This window comes from Ascidia mentula, chromosome 2 (genome assembly GCF_947561715.1).
Source record: "Ascidia mentula chromosome 2, kaAscMent1.1, whole genome shotgun sequence".
Lineage (NCBI taxonomy): Eukaryota > Metazoa > Chordata > Ascidiacea > Phlebobranchia > Ascidiidae > Ascidia > Ascidia mentula.
In genome coordinates, this window is record NC_138567.1 from 147,361 (window position 1) to 168,246 (window position 20,886).

At 39.3% G+C, this 20,886-nt stretch overlaps 6 protein-coding genes across 7 annotated transcripts; 1 reads left to right on the forward strand and 5 right to left on the reverse strand.

Annotated features, from left to right (window-relative positions):
• Positions 1-235: 235 nt before the first annotated feature.
• Positions 236-1,341, reverse strand: LOC145888583 (STING ER exit protein-like). Its single transcript, XM_082979361.1, has one exon. It carries the CDS (start codon positions 1,141-1,143, stop codon positions 493-495), a length of 651 nt encoding a protein of 216 aa, XP_082835487.1. The 5' UTR covers positions 1,144-1,341; the 3' UTR covers positions 236-492.
• Positions 1,342-2,471: 1,130 nt separating this feature from the next.
• LOC145888512 (membralin-like) lies at positions 2,472-5,103 on the reverse strand. The gene has a single exon (XM_082979273.1). It carries the CDS (start codon positions 5,054-5,056, stop codon positions 2,873-2,875), a length of 2,184 nt encoding a protein of 727 aa, XP_082835399.1. The 5' UTR covers positions 5,057-5,103; the 3' UTR covers positions 2,472-2,872.
• A 466-nt stretch (positions 5,104-5,569) lies between these two features.
• Positions 5,570-7,352, reverse strand: LOC145889272 (body wall muscle protein HR-29-like). The gene is made up of 4 exons (XM_082980206.1): positions 7,060-7,352; positions 6,607-6,707; positions 6,239-6,389; positions 5,570-5,856 (listed from the first exon to the last, which is right to left on the reverse strand). Exons 1-4 carry the CDS (start codon positions 7,302-7,304, stop codon positions 5,694-5,696), a joined length of 660 nt encoding a protein of 219 aa, XP_082836332.1. The 5' UTR covers positions 7,305-7,352; the 3' UTR covers positions 5,570-5,693.
• Positions 7,353-7,571: 219 nt separating this feature from the next.
• Positions 7,572-9,184, reverse strand: LOC145889662 (uncharacterized). Its single transcript, XM_082980656.1, has 4 exons — positions 9,011-9,184; positions 8,752-8,783; positions 8,378-8,681; positions 7,572-8,131 (listed from the first exon to the last, which is right to left on the reverse strand). Exons 1-4 carry the CDS (start codon positions 9,048-9,050, stop codon positions 7,944-7,946), a joined length of 564 nt encoding a protein of 187 aa, XP_082836782.1. The 5' UTR covers positions 9,051-9,184; the 3' UTR covers positions 7,572-7,943.
• A 178-nt stretch (positions 9,185-9,362) lies between these two features.
• Positions 9,363-11,682, forward strand: LOC145888990 (uncharacterized). Its single transcript, XM_082979859.1, has 6 exons — positions 9,363-9,662; positions 9,919-10,158; positions 10,454-10,571; positions 10,867-11,020; positions 11,151-11,319; positions 11,377-11,682. Exons 1-6 carry the CDS (start codon positions 9,363-9,365, stop codon positions 11,521-11,523), a joined length of 1,128 nt encoding a protein of 375 aa, XP_082835985.1. The 3' UTR covers positions 11,524-11,682.
• Positions 11,683-11,875: 193 nt separating this feature from the next.
• LOC145888937 (gap junction delta-2 protein-like) lies at positions 11,876-20,886 on the reverse strand. Of its 2 annotated transcripts, none has more exons than XM_082979806.1 (7): positions 20,822-20,886; positions 13,952-14,150; positions 13,808-13,887; positions 13,132-13,575; positions 12,825-12,996; positions 12,613-12,763; positions 11,876-12,553 (listed from the first exon to the last, which is right to left on the reverse strand). In XM_082979806.1, exons 2-7 carry the CDS (start codon positions 14,093-14,095, stop codon positions 12,288-12,290), a joined length of 1,257 nt encoding a protein of 418 aa, XP_082835932.1. In that variant the 5' UTR covers positions 14,096-14,150; positions 20,822-20,886; the 3' UTR covers positions 11,876-12,287. The 2 variants fall into 2 exon arrangements, with proteins under 2 accessions (XP_082835932.1, XP_082835933.1); XM_082979807.1 differs by lacking the exon at positions 20,822-20,886 and adding an exon at positions 15,514-15,534.

Consider the following 20,886-nt stretch of genomic DNA (forward strand, 5'->3'; position numbering starts at 1 on the left):
AACGCACAAACAATGTAGAATGCAAATCCATACAACCCTGTGAGACCAAGTATTCCTGCTGTAACTCCACTTAGTGCTGATATGGACGTCCTGCAATATTCCGCAGTAGAAAAATTCTGTCTCACTGTCATAGGATTAACGTATTGGACGTTTTGGATCATCGTACGTTCCAGGTTTTTGCCCATCCTCGTTCAGCAGTTTGCTTACACCAACAACTTCACTATGGTGGTCTGCACTGGTATAAACAAGACACAGTGATAAAATGTTGATTATATATTCATCTTATACTAAAGTTAACTTACTATGCAAGCACAGACCTTTTAACATCTAAAATATGGTTCACAATTTGCAACATAAACTGTGCAGTGAATAATTTTGACAAACATTCGTAAGACTGGAGGAATGACAGATATGATTGGTAATAAAATATGGGTTTCCTTTGGTAATCTGTGGCCAGTATTAAACATCAGTCCCTGTTATAAAAAGAAAAGTTCAATTGTCGATAAGAGTTCCTTTCATTTTCTTTGCTTTAATATCATCAACAGTTTGGAGTGTCTGACGTTTTCCAACCATTCCCTTGCGTTCCAACTGTTTCTCAATCACTTTTGCATTGGCAGCATAACTGTCCGCTATTTCCCGAGCCTCCAAAGCATCTTCGTCTTCATCCATTGTTGAAACCGTAACAGAACTAAATTTTCCCATATTCTTTGTGTGTTTTACCAACTTGACTGCTTTAGGTTGGTCCATCCGCTTGTAGATGTTCGTCTTGTACGAACTTTCACTCTCCCCCACAAGCGCCCCCTTGAATATGAATCGGACATTCTTTAAGTTTTCATTGTGTCGGTAATATATAGGAAGTTCACACCGACTGCATTTCTCACGAAACTGTTGCTCAATCCCGTCGCTCCACCGAAGATAAATTGATTCGCCAGATTCGATATTGCTTACTTTGTGAGCGTGCTTGCTTTTGTCAATGACGCGTGATTTGTCTCGTTTTCTGAGCGGTAAACGTTCCAGAATGCAATCAAGAATTAATACCATCTGTCCACAAAGGCAATAATAAGTGTGCAAAGGCTTTTCCCCGTAAACTTCTTGGTCCTGACTATCCGTACACACAACGCTTCTTGAAATTACTTTAGGCATTGTGAGCAAATAATTACAACTCAAGACGAAAACGTTGCCAGATTATAAAACAGAAGATTTTTTTTGTGTTGCGTGATTCGCGTATTTGCCTTTTTTTAAATCATGAAACAAAAACAACCTACAGTTTTAGAATAAACGTTTCATACTTAGATTTTATTGATTCCCAATATAAAATTAACAAGCATGAGATGCAAACAGTTTTCCGTAACCACAAGTTTCCATCATCCACTTTTACTTTTAACTAACAAAATCCAATCAGAGAAAATGTTTCGGCTAATTATTTTTATATGATTTTTATGTTTCAACAAAAGTTACATATTCATGGTAAAATTATTAATTAACATTGTAGTTTTAAAACATTTTATCTATCAAATACCATACAGGAACATAAACTATAATCATGTGGCTGCTGGTTTAATTATTTACAAGTTCACAATTTAAAAATTTAAAAGCTAAAAACCTAATAAATAATATTACGCACATTTTAGCGCAAACTTTTTATTAAAAGTAATAACAATATTAAATAACAAAAGATGTAAGGAATATTCCACAATAAATTTCTTGATTCGTTGTGAATCGGGCGCAGTCGCTTTCTCATTACGTCACATCGCCGAGTGACGTGGACGATTGTTGGAAGCGATCGTTTGTGACGTACACAATTCAGAAGCTTGTCGACAGCGTGAAGAGCAGACGTATATTTTGTTCCCGTATCAAGACTGAACAAATAAGAAGACGAAATGGATCAAGTAACTGCTTGGATTGAACCAGGAAAACAATTTGCTAAAGATTCGATTCGTTTGGTGAAAAGATGCACGAAGCCTGACAGAAAAGAATTCCAGAAGATTGCAGTTGCGACCGCTATTGGGTTCGCGATTATGGGGTTCATTGGATTCTTCGTGAAACTGATCCACATCCCAATCAATAACATCATTGTCGGCAGCTAATTGGAAAAGTGGAATAAGACTCAAACATTTTTTTATTGCATACATTTTGCGCAGTTGTGTTTTTGGTGATGATGAAAATGCGCCCAAACTTCATGCAATATTTTTCTTGCTCGATAATAAGGAGTGAATGTGGTTTACACTTTTTTTATTGCAATCAAAGTTGTACTTTGGTAAAAAATCAATATTGTAGTGTTCTGATATTGTGTAGGAAAAGAAACTCATTTTGTGAATAAAATACGAAGTTGGGCTTTTTCAGCAATAATTTATTTGCAGAAAACTATTTTGTATATTATATACATTTGTGCATTGAGAACAAACAATTCAAATGTTCAACATTATTTCTCTGCTAAAATTTCTTCATATCAACAAATCAAACGCGAGTCAAACTGTGAAGTTGTTTATTGGACCAAATTTTCTGTTCAAAAAACATTGATAGGAAAGTACTGGATAAGAGAAATGAGATGTTTGCACTTTAGACAACGTAAAAATGCAATAGCACATCTTTGTCCGAGAAAGTTCAACTGACAAAATATTGTGTGGCAACATCTTTTTGTGATGATTGCATCCATTTTGTAATTTATCACAAGAAATATTCAAAGGTTTGTGAATTTTCTTCAATGATTTACTCCACTGAAAGTGACATAAAAACACACAGCAAGTTTATTCTTAAAAGCTCTTAAATTAAATGTTCAAAATACACAAAAGCACATAAAACAACTGTTAAAATCATGAGTAGTTGCAACACTGCTGGTAGGTTTATTGTTATTTAGGTGAAGTGAAGAACTTTAAACAATGTTTTCCAACCTTTCTAACTGAAATTTAGTTGAATGCGTTAGATTTGAGTGGATGATTAATGCACTGAACATGGCCATTACCACACCTATAAGCACCAACATGCATATCTTCCACACGTCTGACTTGTAAACACACAACAGTGAAAAGAGTTTGCTAAAAATCTCCTTCGGTGCTCGCAGAAGCTTGTGATAAAGAAGTGAAGCTTCTGGGAACATTGGATGGTAAAGTTCTGTTTGAGGATCTTCCTCAGGCTCATGAAAAACATCATTTTCAAAAGGATTTAAGACATCTTCATCCGGCTGTGAAGTTCCGGGAGCATTCGAACCTCCTGAAGCGCTTGGACTAGAATCGTGTCCTGATCCACCATCAGTTTGGTTAGGGTCATGGTTTCTTTCATTTCTTCTTTCGTGAATCATCACCATCTGGCTCTGGATTGCTGGCAACTCATAATGGTGAAGAAAATACAACATGGAATGTTGGATGAAAAGCCATGAGGTGAACAAAGCTAGTTTGCTGTACTGTCCATTAAACCTATAGTGGTAGATATAGAAGGCAAAGTGATAAAGGAAAAAAAACCTTATCCAATGTCTGCGACTGATCACAGTATGTAAGCATATGACATCAAACTGGTCAGCCCCCCAGATTAACAGAATGACGTAAAATGCAACCGTTGAGTCGTGAAAAAACTCTGTCATAATTTCCTCCATTCCAACGAGGGCCAGGATTATTGTGAGCATCGGAGCAGCTGGGAATACAAGCCGTGTGTCCGTGTCCAGCAATCTCAGTAAATCGACCATAAACATGAAGATTTGGTGGTAGGAATATCGGAGTAACATTGTGACGACAAGTGTAAACACGATCATAGCACATAAGGCGATGATCGATGAAGCGTGATTGACCCACATGGTGACAAAGCGGAAATATTCTCCTGTGACTAAATTGTGGAGATATCCTTGCGAACTGTCCTCCTCAGCAAGCTTTTTGATGCTCGTCATTATATAATCATCATACCCAAGAAACGTGGAGAGCATAAACTGCTTAAACCTTCCGGCAAAGCAAGCGTCCCTATCTGGATTTAGGTTCACAACCAAGGTTGGAATTGCGAGCTTATTTCTTGCCTCGGTTGACAAGCGGAGATATCCAAACTCCTCACTATATTCCACTGCATAGAAATCTCTTATCGGGTTTGGTTCGAAAGGGTCGTATCTTGCTTCCACGTTCTCATAATACAGAAGCTCTTGGTTGACCATCCCTATTGTGTTAAGACGTTTTCTGTATTCAATGCTAACATCGGGAACCACTGTGAGTACTTTGTCAAGAAATGACTGCTTGATCATATTGAAGTAGCTTTCCTTTAGTACAGGACACTGCTTTTGAATCAAGCCAAATATTTCCAAAGCTTTAAAGCGTTGCGTATTGGAACTTCTATCTGTGAAGGTTGGGACTGTGCCAAAGTTTTTAAAAGCTTCCATATTCTGATTAAAACTTGCAATATCTGTGTATGTTAAAGCAGTGGTGAATTGGACGACAGCATTATAGGGCGTTGCCTCTGCAGAAAGTGTGCTTTTAAAAGGTTCCTCCATAAAATACATTTTGTACAGTGGCAAAGATACATTGCCCGACACTTGAACTCGGAGTATGCCAGATTTGGGCCAAATCTCTTTGACATGGTTTAAGCAGTCGCTTGTGCTCCGTACAAATGTTACATGGATGTACACAAGGACAGACAGCATGGCCAGTGCATTAACAAGGGCAAAAAATTCTAAAATTCTTCGAGAGGTTGCTTTGAAATATGAGGAATATCGCACAGAAAGGTTGATAAAAAGGTAATGCATAAAAAACCCTTCTCTACTATAGAGGGAAATGTTTCTGTTCTGTCGATGATGTTGGTTTGGGTTGTTCTGTGGGTTAGGTGTTGGGTCAGGCTGAGGGTTTGAAGATGGAGCTGATTGGTCATTGGGATTTGATTCAGAAGATGGACTAAATTCCACATTGAAAGGTGGTGTTTGGCTGCTGGTGGATCGTTGTCGAACAGAACTACTTGTTACCACTATCTTTACTTTGCGCAATGATTTTTGAGTCGGGGATTTTACTTTTTGTTCTTCTTCAACTTTCGGAATATTTTCTGAATTTTCAGGATGTTCTTCTGGAACTGTTGGGCTCTCAGACTCCATGACCACAATTTTATGTGAACTAAATTCAGAGATTCAAGTTTATCCTAACCCTTCATTGCAGATATCAATAAACAATTTTACAACCACAAATGAATTGACAACTTGTTCATAATATCTTTTTTGAAACTTGATGGTTATTAAGCCAGTGATAAATGAAGCTAAATTACAAATTTTGGTTTTACAAAAACAATTATTTTGTGAATTATTTAAATTATTGCATTCAACAATAACCAGGCTGAAGTTTCAATAAATATATAAATTTAACTTTAGAAATGAACAGTTGGATAGGCTATATGTTGAATTAATGTTATTGTAGGGATTTTAGCTCTTTTGCAGCAAAGTTTATAGTAGCAGCTGCACTACCCTGCCCCTGTCTATACAACATTACCTACCACGTATGTTGTCACTTAATTTGTTGATGGCTTACTAATATGGCAACGTGTAATACCTACTTCTGTATGTCCCACAAAACTTTGGTAATTTTTCCCCTCAAATAAACAGTAATGCAATGGATTCCGCAATAACAAGAAATTTAATGGACTACGATTTGTAAAGCAGTTTATTTTCTGAACCAACACAGCCCTTTTACAAACAACTGATAATCTTAGACAAGCATCGTTTCAGCACAAAACAACTTTCACGGATCCTTGTGTTCGACTGCAACTGGAATTTCTCCCGATAAGTTGCCCACAGCGACATCGTGCGAACCTTCGATTTTTAAAATTCCGTCACTAGATAACGACGATTTGACGTCTTCAGTTTTTACCCCTTCGGGAAGCGTGAAAGCTCTTTTAAACTCTCTGTAATGAAAACAAAAACTTTCGAAACAATCTGTCTAAAGATTCTTAATGTGTTCTTGTAAACCAGTGATTCCCAACCTTTTTGTGGTTGCGTTACCAGTTGGAGATAAAACAATTTCGACGCGTATAATCTGCTTAAGTGGTACAAAGTAACCTAGGGGTTGAAGTATCGAATATTTTGAGATCACTTACGATTTTTTAAATTCGAACTGTAGGCGCAAATATACGTAAATGTGTACGCGTACCACCGGTTGGGAAACACTGTTATAAACAGCAAAAGTGATTAGACCGGAAAGGCATGCTCCAAAACTATGAAAATCGACAAAAAACATGTATCAATGCGATGCATTACAAACAAAGTTTATGCGTATCCTGTATTTACCTAAAAGTGTATGCGTACATTCCGTTTTCTTCATTCTTTGTTTCACGTTTTGCGTGTACGAAAACCTTACCGTCTGTAACTTTAACTGTCACCTCCTCCGGCTTAAAATCTTGAACATTGATATCAAGTCTCAGGCAGCCTTTTTTTGATGCTGAAAATTCAAAAATGTTGGCTCATCTGAGTTTTTTTTACCATTTCGCCATCGCAATTATTTGTTGCGCACCCGATAATTTTTGCATCGGACATATTTCGTACGTCCGTAATTTGAACTTGATAATATTTCCCGCAAGTAACTGGTGATCACAAAGTACTTAAATTCCCGACTTCATTTACACCAAAAGTAAACTGTTGTGATTTTTCCTTCTTACATTCGGTGGTTTCCAACGCCTTCCCTTCGTGTTGAACAGGAATCCGGAGATTTGTGTCGAAATCGTCTTTGACGTCAACCAGACTCAGCATACCTGAAAACCTTAACACACAGTTCATTTCATCAACGATTCTTATTTAAATAAACTTCTGGCTTAAAAAAGGACCGGACTAAAATGGCGCCAAAAATATTGATTTTTTAAAGGAAACTTAAATATTGCAACTTAGTTATATTTCATACAATGGCAGGATCGCCCAACTGCGCATGTCCTTGCTGGGTGATCACCGCTATCGTATCGCGATCATTAGATTTACAGGCTTGGCAGCCTAGCTGGATGAGCCACTTTTTTTGGCTCAGTGTATTGTTTAACAAAAGCCTTGTTTTCGCCCAAATCAAATATTCACTCTGCTTTAATGACTGAAATATAAACCGTCTATCCCTACAATATTAGTACCTCTCATCCACTTTTCTCATAAACTCATCAAACTTATGTTCCATGGCCATAAAACGCTGTCTTGCCTGCAGCATCCAAGGCGATGGACTGTGCCGCAAACTCGGCCAGTTTCCCATTTCATACAATGGCCAGCGATGCCTGCCGGACAGTCCCATATACGGGGAGTAACCCAAAGGTGCATCCCCCATTTGACCGGGCATAAGTTGCCACCGGTCAAGGTCGAAGTTGGTTCTTGCCAAGGACATAACTGCGACCGGTGTCCGTTCCGTTTAAGTGAACTCGAAGTACTTATGAGTAAACCTTGCACATATGTATGGCCGCTGTTCTCTCTCGGGAATTCGGATACAGACGAAACGTAATCCTCTCCACCGCAACTGTGACGTAATACTGTTAAAAGGTTGTCTAAATTGGCGCGATGCAAACACGCAAAACGGACTTAGTCACTGAGGTGACCTTTCTAGTGAGAAGTCAATCAAACACCCGACAGTCTGTGCTGTGTATTCGAAAACAATTTGAAAGGTGTAAACCCGACTTTGCATGCATTCAGATGGCAAATGTTTCAAGATTTATTAAATCTTTTTTGTTCTTTGCAGAATCTGGTGCGCGGAGTGTACGAACTATATCCCTCATTACGTCACTATCGCATGATCATCAGTGACGCAATCAACAATTACTGCCGACTAACGTCATTTTATACAGAATCATGTTGGTGTCAAAGTGTTATAAAAAGTTTAGTTTTCACGACAAAATCAATTTCACACTTGCACAAAGCACAACAATTAGATAAATGTCTTTATATATAAAAGTTTATTACACAAAAACTTCTTGTCACAGCAAAATTCCCTTGCCTTAAACAGATTTCAAACTACTACAGTAATTCAGGGTTATCTTGTTAAATTTTGTTTTAAATGCTTCTTGGAATGAACAGCAAGGTTGTCAGCTCTACTGAATTTTTTTTTACAAACTTGACAAGAATATGGTCTTTGTCTCAAATGTGTGCGTCGATGTTTTTGGAGGGCGTCATTCCGTGTAAAAGGCATTCCACACAACTCACATTGGTACGAAGATTCACCTTTTACCAAAAAAACAGTAAAAGTAAAAACAAAAATGAATTTATTTTGTTGGAAAATTCATAAATATTCTTTATTGCACAAAATTGACTTCCTTCACAAACATACACCTCCATAACTCAGTTATTAAAAATTGCCCCAGGCATAAAAAGATTGGTTAAATACTTGGATTATACGTGTATCTTAACTGAGTGTAAATAATATATTGGATAATTTGCCCACTATGAGGCTAAATTTACATTTAATACCTGTGTGTGATCTAATGTGCTTCGTAAGAATTGATTGTTGGGTAAATCTTGCATTGCAAAGTTTGCAGCAAAACGGTTTCTCTCCAGTGTGAGTCCGTATGTGTAAATTGAGATGATTCAATAATTTGAAAGTTTTTTTGCAAACGCTACATTGGAAGTTCCGTACATCGTTGTGTGTCAACATGTGTCTTTTTAGGGATGATTTACGTTGAAGATGGACTCCACATATTTTGCAAATTATTCCATTTCTGATTTCCACACTGTTAGCTTCTGCAGTGTCTGATGGACTTGGTACAGAGTCGGTCTGATAAAGGTAGTTTTTCATTTAGCATTATGTGAAATACGGAAATGTGGAAAACAAACAAGGAACAAACCTCTGATGTTGGTTGTGAAATTGTCTGCTTGCCTGAAACAACAAAATCAACCAACATTAGGGTTAATATTTAACACCCGATGCAGCAGTAACAAAGTTAGCAGTAACACAGAAATTATCCAACAAACTTATTTGACAATATCAGCATGGAAAAGGCAAAAAAAACAAAGGTTTTACTCAAATAGTTTAGTATTTTTGCACAACTATATAAATAGGCCTACATATTTTTTAAACTAAAGTTTCTTTCGAGAAATTCCAACCTTGTTCAACAACCACAGTACAAGAACCCGTTGTCATCATAGAAGAAAATACTAAAGCACATAAATGCCTTTAAGTTGTGGCACTTACGCAGAGCCAAAATGCTCCGTAAATTTCATTTTGTGCGAGAAATACATTTTATTTTCACTATTTCAGAAAACTTGCATCAAAACAAACAACTCGATACGCATGACTAACTTCCCTTGTTACGACATAAAAATGTGCCGTCACAAATAAAAATCAATTGCAATAATGTTAGAAGGGTAAGTTTGTAACAACCTAATTATTTTCAGTGTAAAAACAAACAAAAATAATAGATATGTATAGTTTATTTATTCGTCTGAATGAGGGTTAATGGAGCCGTTTAACCAGCGCATAGATTTGCAAGATGCTTTGGAACAGAGCACAAAGCAGAGCAAGAAAATTCAACATTTGGTTAAAAGTGTAAATGCCTTTGCTCAACAAGCAAAACAACAGGCTGAAAAAGTGGAACAGATTTCTGGGCAGTCTGCTTTGCATTTGTCTTCACATTTAGGCGAGATTTTAAGTCAAGACGATGAAGACAGAACAACCAACACCAAAGCATCTGAAATTCAGTCAAAATTGAAGAAAATTCTTGCCCTGGCAGCTGATAAGACCGCTTCACCATGGCAGGTGAGTTTGGTACAAATAAACATCAAAAACATATGCCAGGAACCGAAACACTTGGATTATACGTGGATTCCAGTCCGGCACAGCTATAAGTATATGTTTAACTTTGTCGTTTGGGCGTGCAGGTCTACAACGATAAACAAAAGATTTGCTGCACAAAATTTCAAACTATTTTGTCAACGCACTATTTTGATTTGTTAAAATTAACAGAGGAAACCATTCCCCAAACAATTTAATCCATTCCAATGAGTTTGCGCAGAAAGACTCGTCCCCAGGATTATCTACAAAACTACAACCTGGAAAGTCTGACCCGAAGCTGCCAGCATTGCCGGTTTCCCTCTCCAACGAATACAACACTAGCGAGGACGGCAGCGACACAGAATCCGAATACTTCCCTGATTGGTCGAGCGCCGATTCCTTCACAAGCGATCGTTCAACCGACAGTTTAAGGCTGGGTGAAAGTTGCAACTACAGACCACTGTGGTCAGAACACTTTGAGGTAGGGAATATTCCAACTTGAGTGGTGTGTGTGTGCAACCAAGTCTAATGGGCCTGGCCTCCTGCAATGCATTAAATTTCCCAGGAAATTTTGACCTCAATTGATGATCACGACAAAAAAATAGGACTGTTTTCACAATTAAATATTTTTTTTAACAGAATTTTATAATACGTAAAATCTCAAAATCTCTGGTGTTTTCTTAGCAATTGACATTTTGTGAATATTTGTGTGTTCTAAAAATGTGGAAAATATTATTTGGTTGTAATTGGCAGGATTTGTTGATTGTAATTGGCAGGATACATTTTACGGCGAGGAAGAAGTGCTCCGTTTGTCTGATGAAGATTTCGATGATTTATTCGATGATGACGAGTTGGAATTGTGCAATCTCCAAAACAGACGAAGATTATCAGGAGGTTTGTTTTACGTCAAAACTCCAGTTTTCAACAAGCGCAATTTGAATTAAGATGACGGACTTCTGGCAGATTTAATATCACACAAAACAGATAAAACTTCAATAGTGTATCCAGTATAATGTTATTGAAGCAAACGGTATAACTTCTAGTTTAAATGCCCAATTATTCGCTGCGCATTCAAGCTGTTTTCTGTCAATTAAATTACAGCCTTCTGTTGACCGTTGTGGGTAATTTACAACTTTTCTTCTCATCGCCTACAGCAAAGTGATCTGACTACTCGTAATATATTGTGAAGGTCACGACCTTGTGGAGAAACCGTTCAATCCGGAGCACCGTAGTCACGTGATCATGCCAGCAGCCGGAAATGACGAACCGGGAACAAGTGGAGTTGAAATTAAAGATGGCGGCGGCGAAGAAAAATCAGCGACCACCAATGACGAACGCATGACGTCAGTGATACATAACATCACTTTTTGCGCTTGAGCGATTTTACATTTAATTGTCACCAAGCCTGTAGTGTGAACAACTTTGGTAATTTCCCCACATATGAAACCTCAATAAATTGTTGACACGTGACAGACCCCAAGCTGTGCTGAGGGTGAAAAGCATGATTCTGTTCCAAGACCTGGAGGACGGGTTGGCGGTCGGTAAACGAATGTTCGTTCTTCAACAAAAACGTCACAATAACGGCCCTGTGACGTCAACACCATCACCACTTCTTTCCAGTCAGGATGTCACGTCACTAAAGGTTTCTTTTACTTATAATATTTTTTGTGACGAAGTAACAATTGTTTTGTTACTCCAGAACACAACGTCACAGACGAACGCGCGATACAGTTTAAAGAGGTCAAGGTCAAACATTAGCCTCACGATGACCCCTTTTAAAAGAGGAGAGGCGACCCTTAAAAAACATGTTGACGTCATACCGGAAGAAGAAGAAAACTTTGTGTGACGTCACACTGGTGTAAAAAGTTCCGATTTAAATTGAAAAAATAAACAAACGGCGCGCGATTGTTTGAATAGAAGTTGAGTTCTATATGTTTTGTTTGCGATGTTATTAAGATTACTGCACCGGGATTCGAACCCACGTTATGAAGTTAATCTTCTGGTGAGTCGAGCTTTGCCATTTATGCCCAGACTTATATATCCCAGTGAAATATGTGTCTAGCGACACCTACTGGACATCAATTGGAAACAATTCGTCCGCAAGAGGACAGCAGAGAACTGATTAAAGTTAGTGGGGAGGTTATTTAACAACCACCCAGGGACCTTTCTTAGCTAAATAAACCACAAAAACTGTTTCTACACAAAAGCGTGTGCTACGAAAGCAATCAACCGTGAAAAATATGCATAACGGTCAAACAACACTGTGACGCAATAATGAAACAATTGTTCTGGCCACAAATTTATAACAAATATGGTAAAATTTACCAAGATGGTGAAATTTCATTATTTTCACTAAGTCTTAAAATTTCATTATTTTGTTTGAAAAATTTTTTTTATGAAATGGCTTCAAGAATACAATAAATACATTGTCAGTTCAGGCGACTTCTTAAATATCAAAGAAACCGAAATAAAAAGCGTTTTAGTCTCGCGCGATCGTCTCCAGCCGGGCTCTACGCTTGTAACAGCGATCGCGATTTAATCGACCACGCTGCAGTGAAAATTACTTGCCGCGCGAAGCAGTGGTTGAAGCACGTGACGTCACATACGTCATCACACACTTTCGACGGTGGTGGCGCTGCTGAGACTGTCCAGACTCACTGTGAAACCGTTCCGTTGCAACACCGGTGGTTCCCCCACTCCGGCAGCAAGCACAGCGGGGGGTTTATTGCCCTCCCCGAATTTTGGGTGATATTTGGCGAGTTGGCGTCGTTTCTCCTCAAAGGTGGGGGTTTCCCCGGCGCAGCAAACCGCGATTCGGAACTTCTTGAGACCGAGGGTCCAGAATTCGGCGATGCTCAGAATGCAAGCGAAAGCTCCTGAATGTAAAAACCCTCGTGACGTCATTCCTGGGACATCCCGACAACATTGTACTTACCGAGTGCGTACATGATCCACATTAAACAACTCTTCTCCATGGGTCGGGACACGTAGCAATACACGGCACCCAGACAAGGTTCTCTTTCGCACATGTACAGTTCAGGGATAATCCAGCCGTACAGATAGTACTGACCCATCAGGAACCCAACCTGAACAACACAAAACTTTATAGAAATATCACCGACCGAGGATCATACGATTTCTATGTACCTCAAGTATGGTTCTGACGGCCACGTGCCACCAGTAAGCTCTGTACAATGACGGGTTTTCCAGGAGAAGTTGTCTCTCCTTGTTTTCTTTGATTTCTGCTGAGTATTGTTTCGGTTTCTTGATGTATTCGACTTTTGTGCCTCGCGCGTCTGTGTAGATTGGGTATTCCATCCTGCGCAAGAGAAAATAGTTCAAAATGTTGATCGTGAATTCCTGCCGTGAAAATACGTCTGGATCGAAATTTCGCTTTCGACGAAAAACTTTTTGCGCAAATTTATTCGAACAAAAACTTTCCACAAAATCCCACCTCCCGTCCGCGTAAATCCACTTCCTTGGACCGATGTCATCCGTGGGTGTGTAGTTGTTATCAGTTGTTGATCCCTTCCTCTTCTCCAACAGATCCTTATCCTCATCCCTGTTGGATTTGTACTTCCTCTTCCTCACACCTTCGATCTCTCGCATCCGGATGTCCATTCCCTTCCCGTTCAACTTCTTCACTTCGTACAGAGGAGGAGCAGTTGCATTCGCGAAAGATGGAGGAGGATTATTTGGATCTCTCTTCCTCTTCACACTTGGAGGGTGGATGTAAGTGTCCACATCCGATCCCGCATCCCACTTCCCTCTCCTCCGATCTCCTTCATCCTGATCCTCATCCGGAAACTTGATGTGGGCGTGGTAGATTTTGTGAGTCGCGTAGACGAAGAAAAAAATCCCCGGAACCGCGACCACCAGGACCATGAGGGACCAAAACCTGCAGGGGGGAAATTCCCAGTTTAAAATATTTCAAAAGTTCCACATAAACTCAAGGCCTAATGTTTTGCATTCATTAAATCGCTTTCGTGGCTACTGCACAGGCGTGGATTTCATCAACTACTCGTTGAAATTACACCGGCGAATCACAAAATTGCACTATTTTATTTTCATTCTAATCCTTTTAAATAACTGCGTGTAAACGACGCAAATACATTGACGCAAAATTGTACCTGAGCTGTGAAATTGGACTGAATCCATTGAAGCAAACATTCGAGCAACCCGGTGTGTTGGTGTTACAAATAAAGTTTTCCTGGAAAAGTTTTAAGTTAATCTTCCCATATCTCCCTGTAGGTTCCGACTTTCCACTAACTTACCTGCTCATCGTGGTAAACCATGTCACCTATCCTGGCAACGATAACGATGCGGAATATGAACATCATTATAATCCACAATTTGCCAGGGAAGGTTGAATGAACTCTGACTTGCTCCAACAACCCGTGTAGAATATGCCACGCCATGATCGCTTGTGTAAACTTTTACCGAGTTATTACATCAACTTGCCTACGAGAAGTTCTGCGGAGTTCAAACACAACGATATTGAGGTGTGTATAAGGATCCGCTTGTGTCACAAATAATTGGGTGTTTTTTTAATTAGTTTCCAATAGAAATTCGCGACAAAGTACCTCTGCCCCTCCTTTGCTAAAGGTTGCTGTGATACAAAAAATGTGATTGCTGGCAATTTTTTCTCAAAGTAGAAAGCAGAAAACTACAAGCAGCCTCAAGTGCAACAATAGTCAATATATAACCGCCATGAACAGATATCAGCAATGTGAGACGCGTTATCTGACAAACCCGACTTGGAACACTGCCTGTTGTTTTGCACTGACCAACGCGCCTCAGACTAAGCACAAGAAACTACTGCTCTGAAGTAATGTTGTGGTAAATAAACAGTAGTTGATGCAGGCGCTCGAAAGTTCAGATGGAGTTCATGTAAATGGGTCATCATTTACGTCCAATCATTATCTTAAGGTTAACCTCCCGGTGTTGAAATGCTTTTCCTTTCTAAGTGTTAATGTTGGATTTCCTAAACTGCCTCAACTTTTAATCTAAGAAAACCTTTCAGAAATAACTCCTCCTTTCGTTTTCAATTCGGTTCAAATTATTTATGCGTTCAAGTCAGATTTTGAACACAGTTTTCCCATTTAAAGCCAAATTACCAATCAAACGCATTTCGAGAAAGAGGTCCCTTGCGCCTTGTTGGTTGTAACGGAGATATTTAAACACAAATCGTCATCAAGTTACGATTATTGGACGGGTGCATTCACACTGAACACACTCACACTGAACACATAAAAATCCAACGCACAACGTTGAAAAGTTGTGTTGCTATAACCGGACCAGATAAGTAACCATGACCTCGTGGTATATTTCGAACGTTTGACGAAGTTCCAGTGAAACAACTTCAACTTCAACTCCCCGTCACTAAATCACTTCATGTTTGCATTCCAGTTTAACGCCCGCTGACAACCTTATACTGTGACGTCACAATTTCACGCAGCATCTCAGATTCAACTTTCCCACGGTTATTTTTCACTTCCGCCATCAATCAAAGTGAAAATCTCCGTTTAATATCAGAGAATCGACATCGATCCAGAATCGAGATTCTTTGTTTTGACAATAAACCGTCTCGCAAACGCTCGACATATTTTTAGCACGTGCGCATCGGTTTTCGAATTATCTTCTTATTTTAACTGTTACGTCACAAACACACGGAATCTAAGGCGCTATGAAGTTTGCGGAGCCTTTGAGCGACAGAAAGTCTCAATACATAAGATTGTTATAATTTTCAGTCATTTCAAACGGAGTCTATGACGTAATACAACATTTAGAATTCGAACAATTTGGCTGAAAGATAATAAACATTTAAAACCCGCACCTCGCGTCTCGACACAAAACCTCGCAACCTCGGTGAACACAGGGAGGTTTGTGCCGGTCTCGCGTCGCTTGTCTCCGGTCAGCTGTGGAAATGTAAACACCGGGACAGGTGGGGAAAAATCTGGAACTTCGTGACTCGTTGAGAAAAGGTGGCTTCCGACCCTGGCGTCCAACAGACAACAGCAGACGTATCGCGGAGAGGCCCCGGGCATTCAAATTAAATTTTCCGCTCTCTATATTAAATATGTTAACCTCATAAGTGTGTTACATCGCAATCGAATGACAGCCATCTCTAAACGTTTACGTAAATATAGCTTCGACGCGCTTTCCATTAGTCCGGACAAATTACGTTGCAATCCTCCACTGTATATGTGAATTTAATCAAGCTCTTAATTAAGTCGCTCAGTTCAAGCGGGAAGATCTTATTAACAGGGAGGGAGTCCCACTTGTTTTACGTCACTTTCAAACCATAGCCGTCGAATCTGATTGGACAAGCGGTTGTTATGGATACGTCAGGTCCAAGTTTGATGCAATTTGTCAAGATCTTATTGAAAGCAAAGGTTAGCTGACATTGGAAGTAAAAAACGCCCACACATTTTCAACAAAAAAATAATAACTTTGAATCTAAACCTTGAAAACTATTCAAACATTTCCTACTGACAACTTAGGCTGTGCAAATTACTTTAAATTAAGGCAGCAATTTTTTAGAGCAGCGCTTCGCGGTCAATTGATCGCGGTAATTGTAACAATGAGACAAGAGACAAAGAAGCAATTGTTTCAAAAGAGCCACGATTCTAACTTTTGGTTTTAATACATTTTGTATCATCTATGTGTCGTTATATGACAAGAATTTCTAGACAAATGATGCTTGAAATGCCGATGCTAATGTTTTTTCTCCATTTATTTCTTCGTACACAGAAGCTGTGGACTATGTTCAAATCTCCCAGTGCACGAATTGGCGGATGTTGGGACATCAGCGACACGGTTCACTAACGGCGTTTATTTTGTTAAAATTTTGCAGACTTCCAGCGAAAATAAATTGTCCTAAACCCGGCCTTACTGCGACTGAATGGAATACAAACAGCTTGCGACAAAACCAACGCTGAAAAACTGTCGGGTTTCTTATGGTGACGTCATTACACCCAACTTGACAATAACTGGGCATAAACCTAACCCTGTTGCAAATATGAAGATATTAACCCTCGTGGGACTTTAAACTGTGGGAAAGTTTCATCTTCAACTTCCAACCAACTCCCACGTGGTTAGGGCATTCTACTTAGCGCGCTCTTGGCACGATATGATTGTGACGTAACAACTTGGCTTGGATTCTACAAAGATGTTTGTGACGAACAAACGGAGGTTACAAACAAAATACACAATCAATTGTTTTTCTTTGAAACAAAACAGATCGCCGACAATTTTACAATTTATGTTGCAAGAATTCAGAAGTTTTGCTCAAATCTCTGCCTCGCTTAAAACCTCCATGGAACTCAGCATGGTCAGACAAGCTAGGGACATAGGGACAAGAATTAACTGCAGGAACTTTCTAATCTATCCATATTTTAACGTCGTTTAACCGCGAGCATTTCCACACAGAATCAACGACCTCACTGATTAATTAAAAACTATTTCCCTCACTTATTTGAAATAAACGATTCAAGTCTTTTTGTCCGTCCTCTCCCGAAGCAGCTCGGCAAGTTGTTATTCCTGACTTGAATGAAAGTTTCGGGCTCACTTTTAAAAGCTGAGATTCCTTTTTCCCCCGAAACCCGACACGCGAAGACTGGGAGAATATCAGGCGAGTTTCTCGTTTCAAAATGTTCGGTGTTAATCCGAAATAAGTTGTTCCAATAAAAATCTTCAAAAAAGTTAAGATGGCAACAAGGGTTTGCATTGATTAAAAATGCTTCCAATCTTATTGTTTACGCAATAAAAGGTCGGACAAAGAATGCGTTCTGTTTATTATTTACACAAGGCTTCTTGTTAACCCTCTTTTATTATGTAGTACAAAGATGTCGTATTTATCTAATATAATGTTACGTTGACGCACAATAAGCCTCAACCCCTGGCACTAACCGACCCTCACGTAACGCGATCCTCTCCATTACAAAACTGTATTGACCACAGCGACATCTCGCGGTTATATAACAAAGGAGCGAAGAGAAATTATCTCGAGTTTAAAATCGTCAAAAGATTACGAGGCTTACGAGTGCAATTTATCTCCATATACGGTTTTGAACAACAATACACATATGCCCACGCGTGCATTGTCTTATGACTGTGACGACATAATTCGAAACGCGAAACTTCGGAAGATGAATGAAACATTCGAGCAGTTGTTGTATTAAACTTTGTGACGCGACAATACAACTTAATGTCGCAATAATCAACATAATGCCCATGTCACAGATTCGGCCAATTTTTTTTTGAATTCTACAGCCTATATGACGTCATAAACGCTTTTCATCAAACAACGCGACCAATGACGGCGAAATGGCGGCAACAATTATAGATTCAAAGGAACTTCCATCACATCGCAACGATTAGGACAAGCTTTTACCCAAATTCCAACACATTCCCTTGTATCAGCTTTATTGGTTGTAATATACAACAGAGTTGAACAACTCAACTTTAAGCTCAGCACCCGGAAACACCGAGAACATAATATCTGCTTTGAATGAGAATGTGGTGGTTGTGGAATAGCGTGAGCGTCGCGAAGTCGTCTCGCGGTCAAGTTCGATTTAGAGAGCTGTCACAAGTCGATTTAAACCATGCGCCTTTTATCTCACTCAACACCGCATACACTCTGCTCTCTGTCTGCTTCGACTGTATTCTCGCACAACTCTCCATAGTAACGTCATACAACGGTGTGTGACGTCACAAGGTGGTCGGTGACGTCGACCACACTAAACTCGATGCGTTTATTTTTGTCAAGGTTGGAAACAAAGCCTCGTTGTATCGGGCATATAATGACGCAACAATGCTCGGGTTTTGTCGGGAAGCCCACAGTGCTGCCGCGTAAGTCATGAGATTCTACAACTATTGTGAAACTGTTATACAACTCTACAATATGTAAATCGGTTAAAACGGACTGCACGTGAACGAATATCTTCCATCTTACTCTAATCTAAGCGACGTCTACGACCCAACCCCGTGGTAATCTACAGTGGTGAAGTCTGCTTCCAGCTGATATACAAACACTACGTGATGATATGCGACTTGTGGGAAACTATGCAGGATATATGTGTGGGGGTGGGGGACAGGTAACTGTGTTTTGGTAACTTGCTTTGGCTTCCAACGCTATTATGGCCAACAAGTGTGTGGCAATCTTAAAACAATTTTCAGTAACTACAAGGAAACGCGGTGTAAACTGTGTTTGATTTCTATGTCATCAATTGGTGGTGGGTTTTGACGAGATGTCAAACATGAAATCTTTCTTCAAAATAAAAGTAATTTGATTTGATTTAAGTGGAATTACGAGAAGGTATGGATTGCCCAAACAAAAGTCTTCAACAAATATTTAAAAATCCTAAAGATTATTTGCATTTTTATAAATTTAACAGGATATGATCGCTTTTAATAAATAACAGAGGTCTAATTAAACATGGTATGACAAGATTTACATTACAATTGTCAATCGTGGATGGTTTTCTAATAATGTCAAACAAGGACCTATTGACAGGTGAAATAGCCCCAGCTCCATGATATTCCCTTTGCATCTATATCAAGTTTTCTGAGGTAGGTCACAACAAACAGATTCCAAAGCTTACTTCAATTTCTGGCTTTTTCTGGCTTCCGTAAACAGATGTAAATGATGCGATGGGTAAGAGGCAATGCGTACCTTCCATTTACACCGCGATTAATTATGCAGAGGTTTGTGAGATATGATTGCGGGCAACTTTATCCAATGCTATATTTGCGCTTATACAACATACATTATTTATGTTTGAATATAAAGCGAAATATACTGGATAAAAACGTATTAAAATGCCTCCATTATTAATAAACTGCATGAAATTTCGGATAAGGTTTGTTACCACGGGTTGAGCGGACGAATCTATTAACAAACATGACAACAAAACAATAGCTTATGTGCCAGCATGGTCCTGAACACGGCAGTGTTTGAAACGTTTGCTTCGGCATGAGTAGCATATCAGCTTTGGCTTTCCTTTACAAACAATAACTTATGACAAACAATGGCGAAGTTTGAAAAAAAACTGTTCAGTTCTTCTCACATTTAGTGATAGAACACTTGGTACCGTACAGTGTTACCAGCATGACTGGTTGCATCAAGAACAGACGTTTGTTAATCACAACAACAGCTGACCTTCAACTTCAGGGCGTACACAGCTCTACCACTACCTGCAACTACCAAGCCCTGCACATAATGATTTGGATACATACGTTTTACAACTGAGCAAATAGGGCGTAGTTTATACTAACGTGTAGTTAGTGTTGCTGGCGTACTTTCTTACTTTCAAATAACCCAACACACACAAACACTGAACTGCGCAATAACCCACAGCCTAAAACCTATAATACAATCTATCAAAACAGCATTAAAAATCCAATGCACCCAAAACGCAATCTAATTCAAGGAGGAGTAATTACAACGTCACAGAAAGGTTTGTCACGTAACATACGATGATGAATAGCCTGACTGTCTGTTATCCATATTACTGGAAGGCTGCCGTCCAAATCCCTGTAGTGCCATATTGACACCTCGGACGCTACCCCTTGACCTCAACACGTTATACTCGAGGTTATGAAGCAGAACTGCATCTCCTTCAAACCCAAGATTTTACAAGAAAAAATCTATGAAGTTCTTCCGGTTGAAGCTGACGTATTTCCCTGTGTTAAGTTCGTGTGAAAATCAGCTTTCAGCTTCGCTTTTATCAAAAAGTTTCCGATTAGTTTGGCATCTCTGTCTGGTACAAACCTTGGGCGGTTAATACTGTAATCCAGTGCCATGTGCGCTATATATACACACGTACATATGTATGAGTGCACCCAAGGTGTAGTGCCCTTCGCCCACTGAATGGCGTTGATATTCAAACTGTCTTTCGCTTTGCTGCGCCACAGCTGTAAGCGGCGTATTCTGTACAATATTGCCTGGAATCTCTCGCACTTTAAGAAAGCAATAAATTTGATATCTCATGATTTTACATATATTTGCACAGTAAAGCTACAGTCACGAAATACTGTTTGTTTGTTTGTAACTGAGAATTAAAACCATTGCTACAATACAGTGTCAATTGTGCCTAGCTTATTGCGTAATAAAACGTATTGTCGTTCTAAATTAAACTTACTTCGAAACCAACATGAACAGATTTGTCACATGGCAGATCTGGCTTTACAGCAGTGTGTTGCCCGC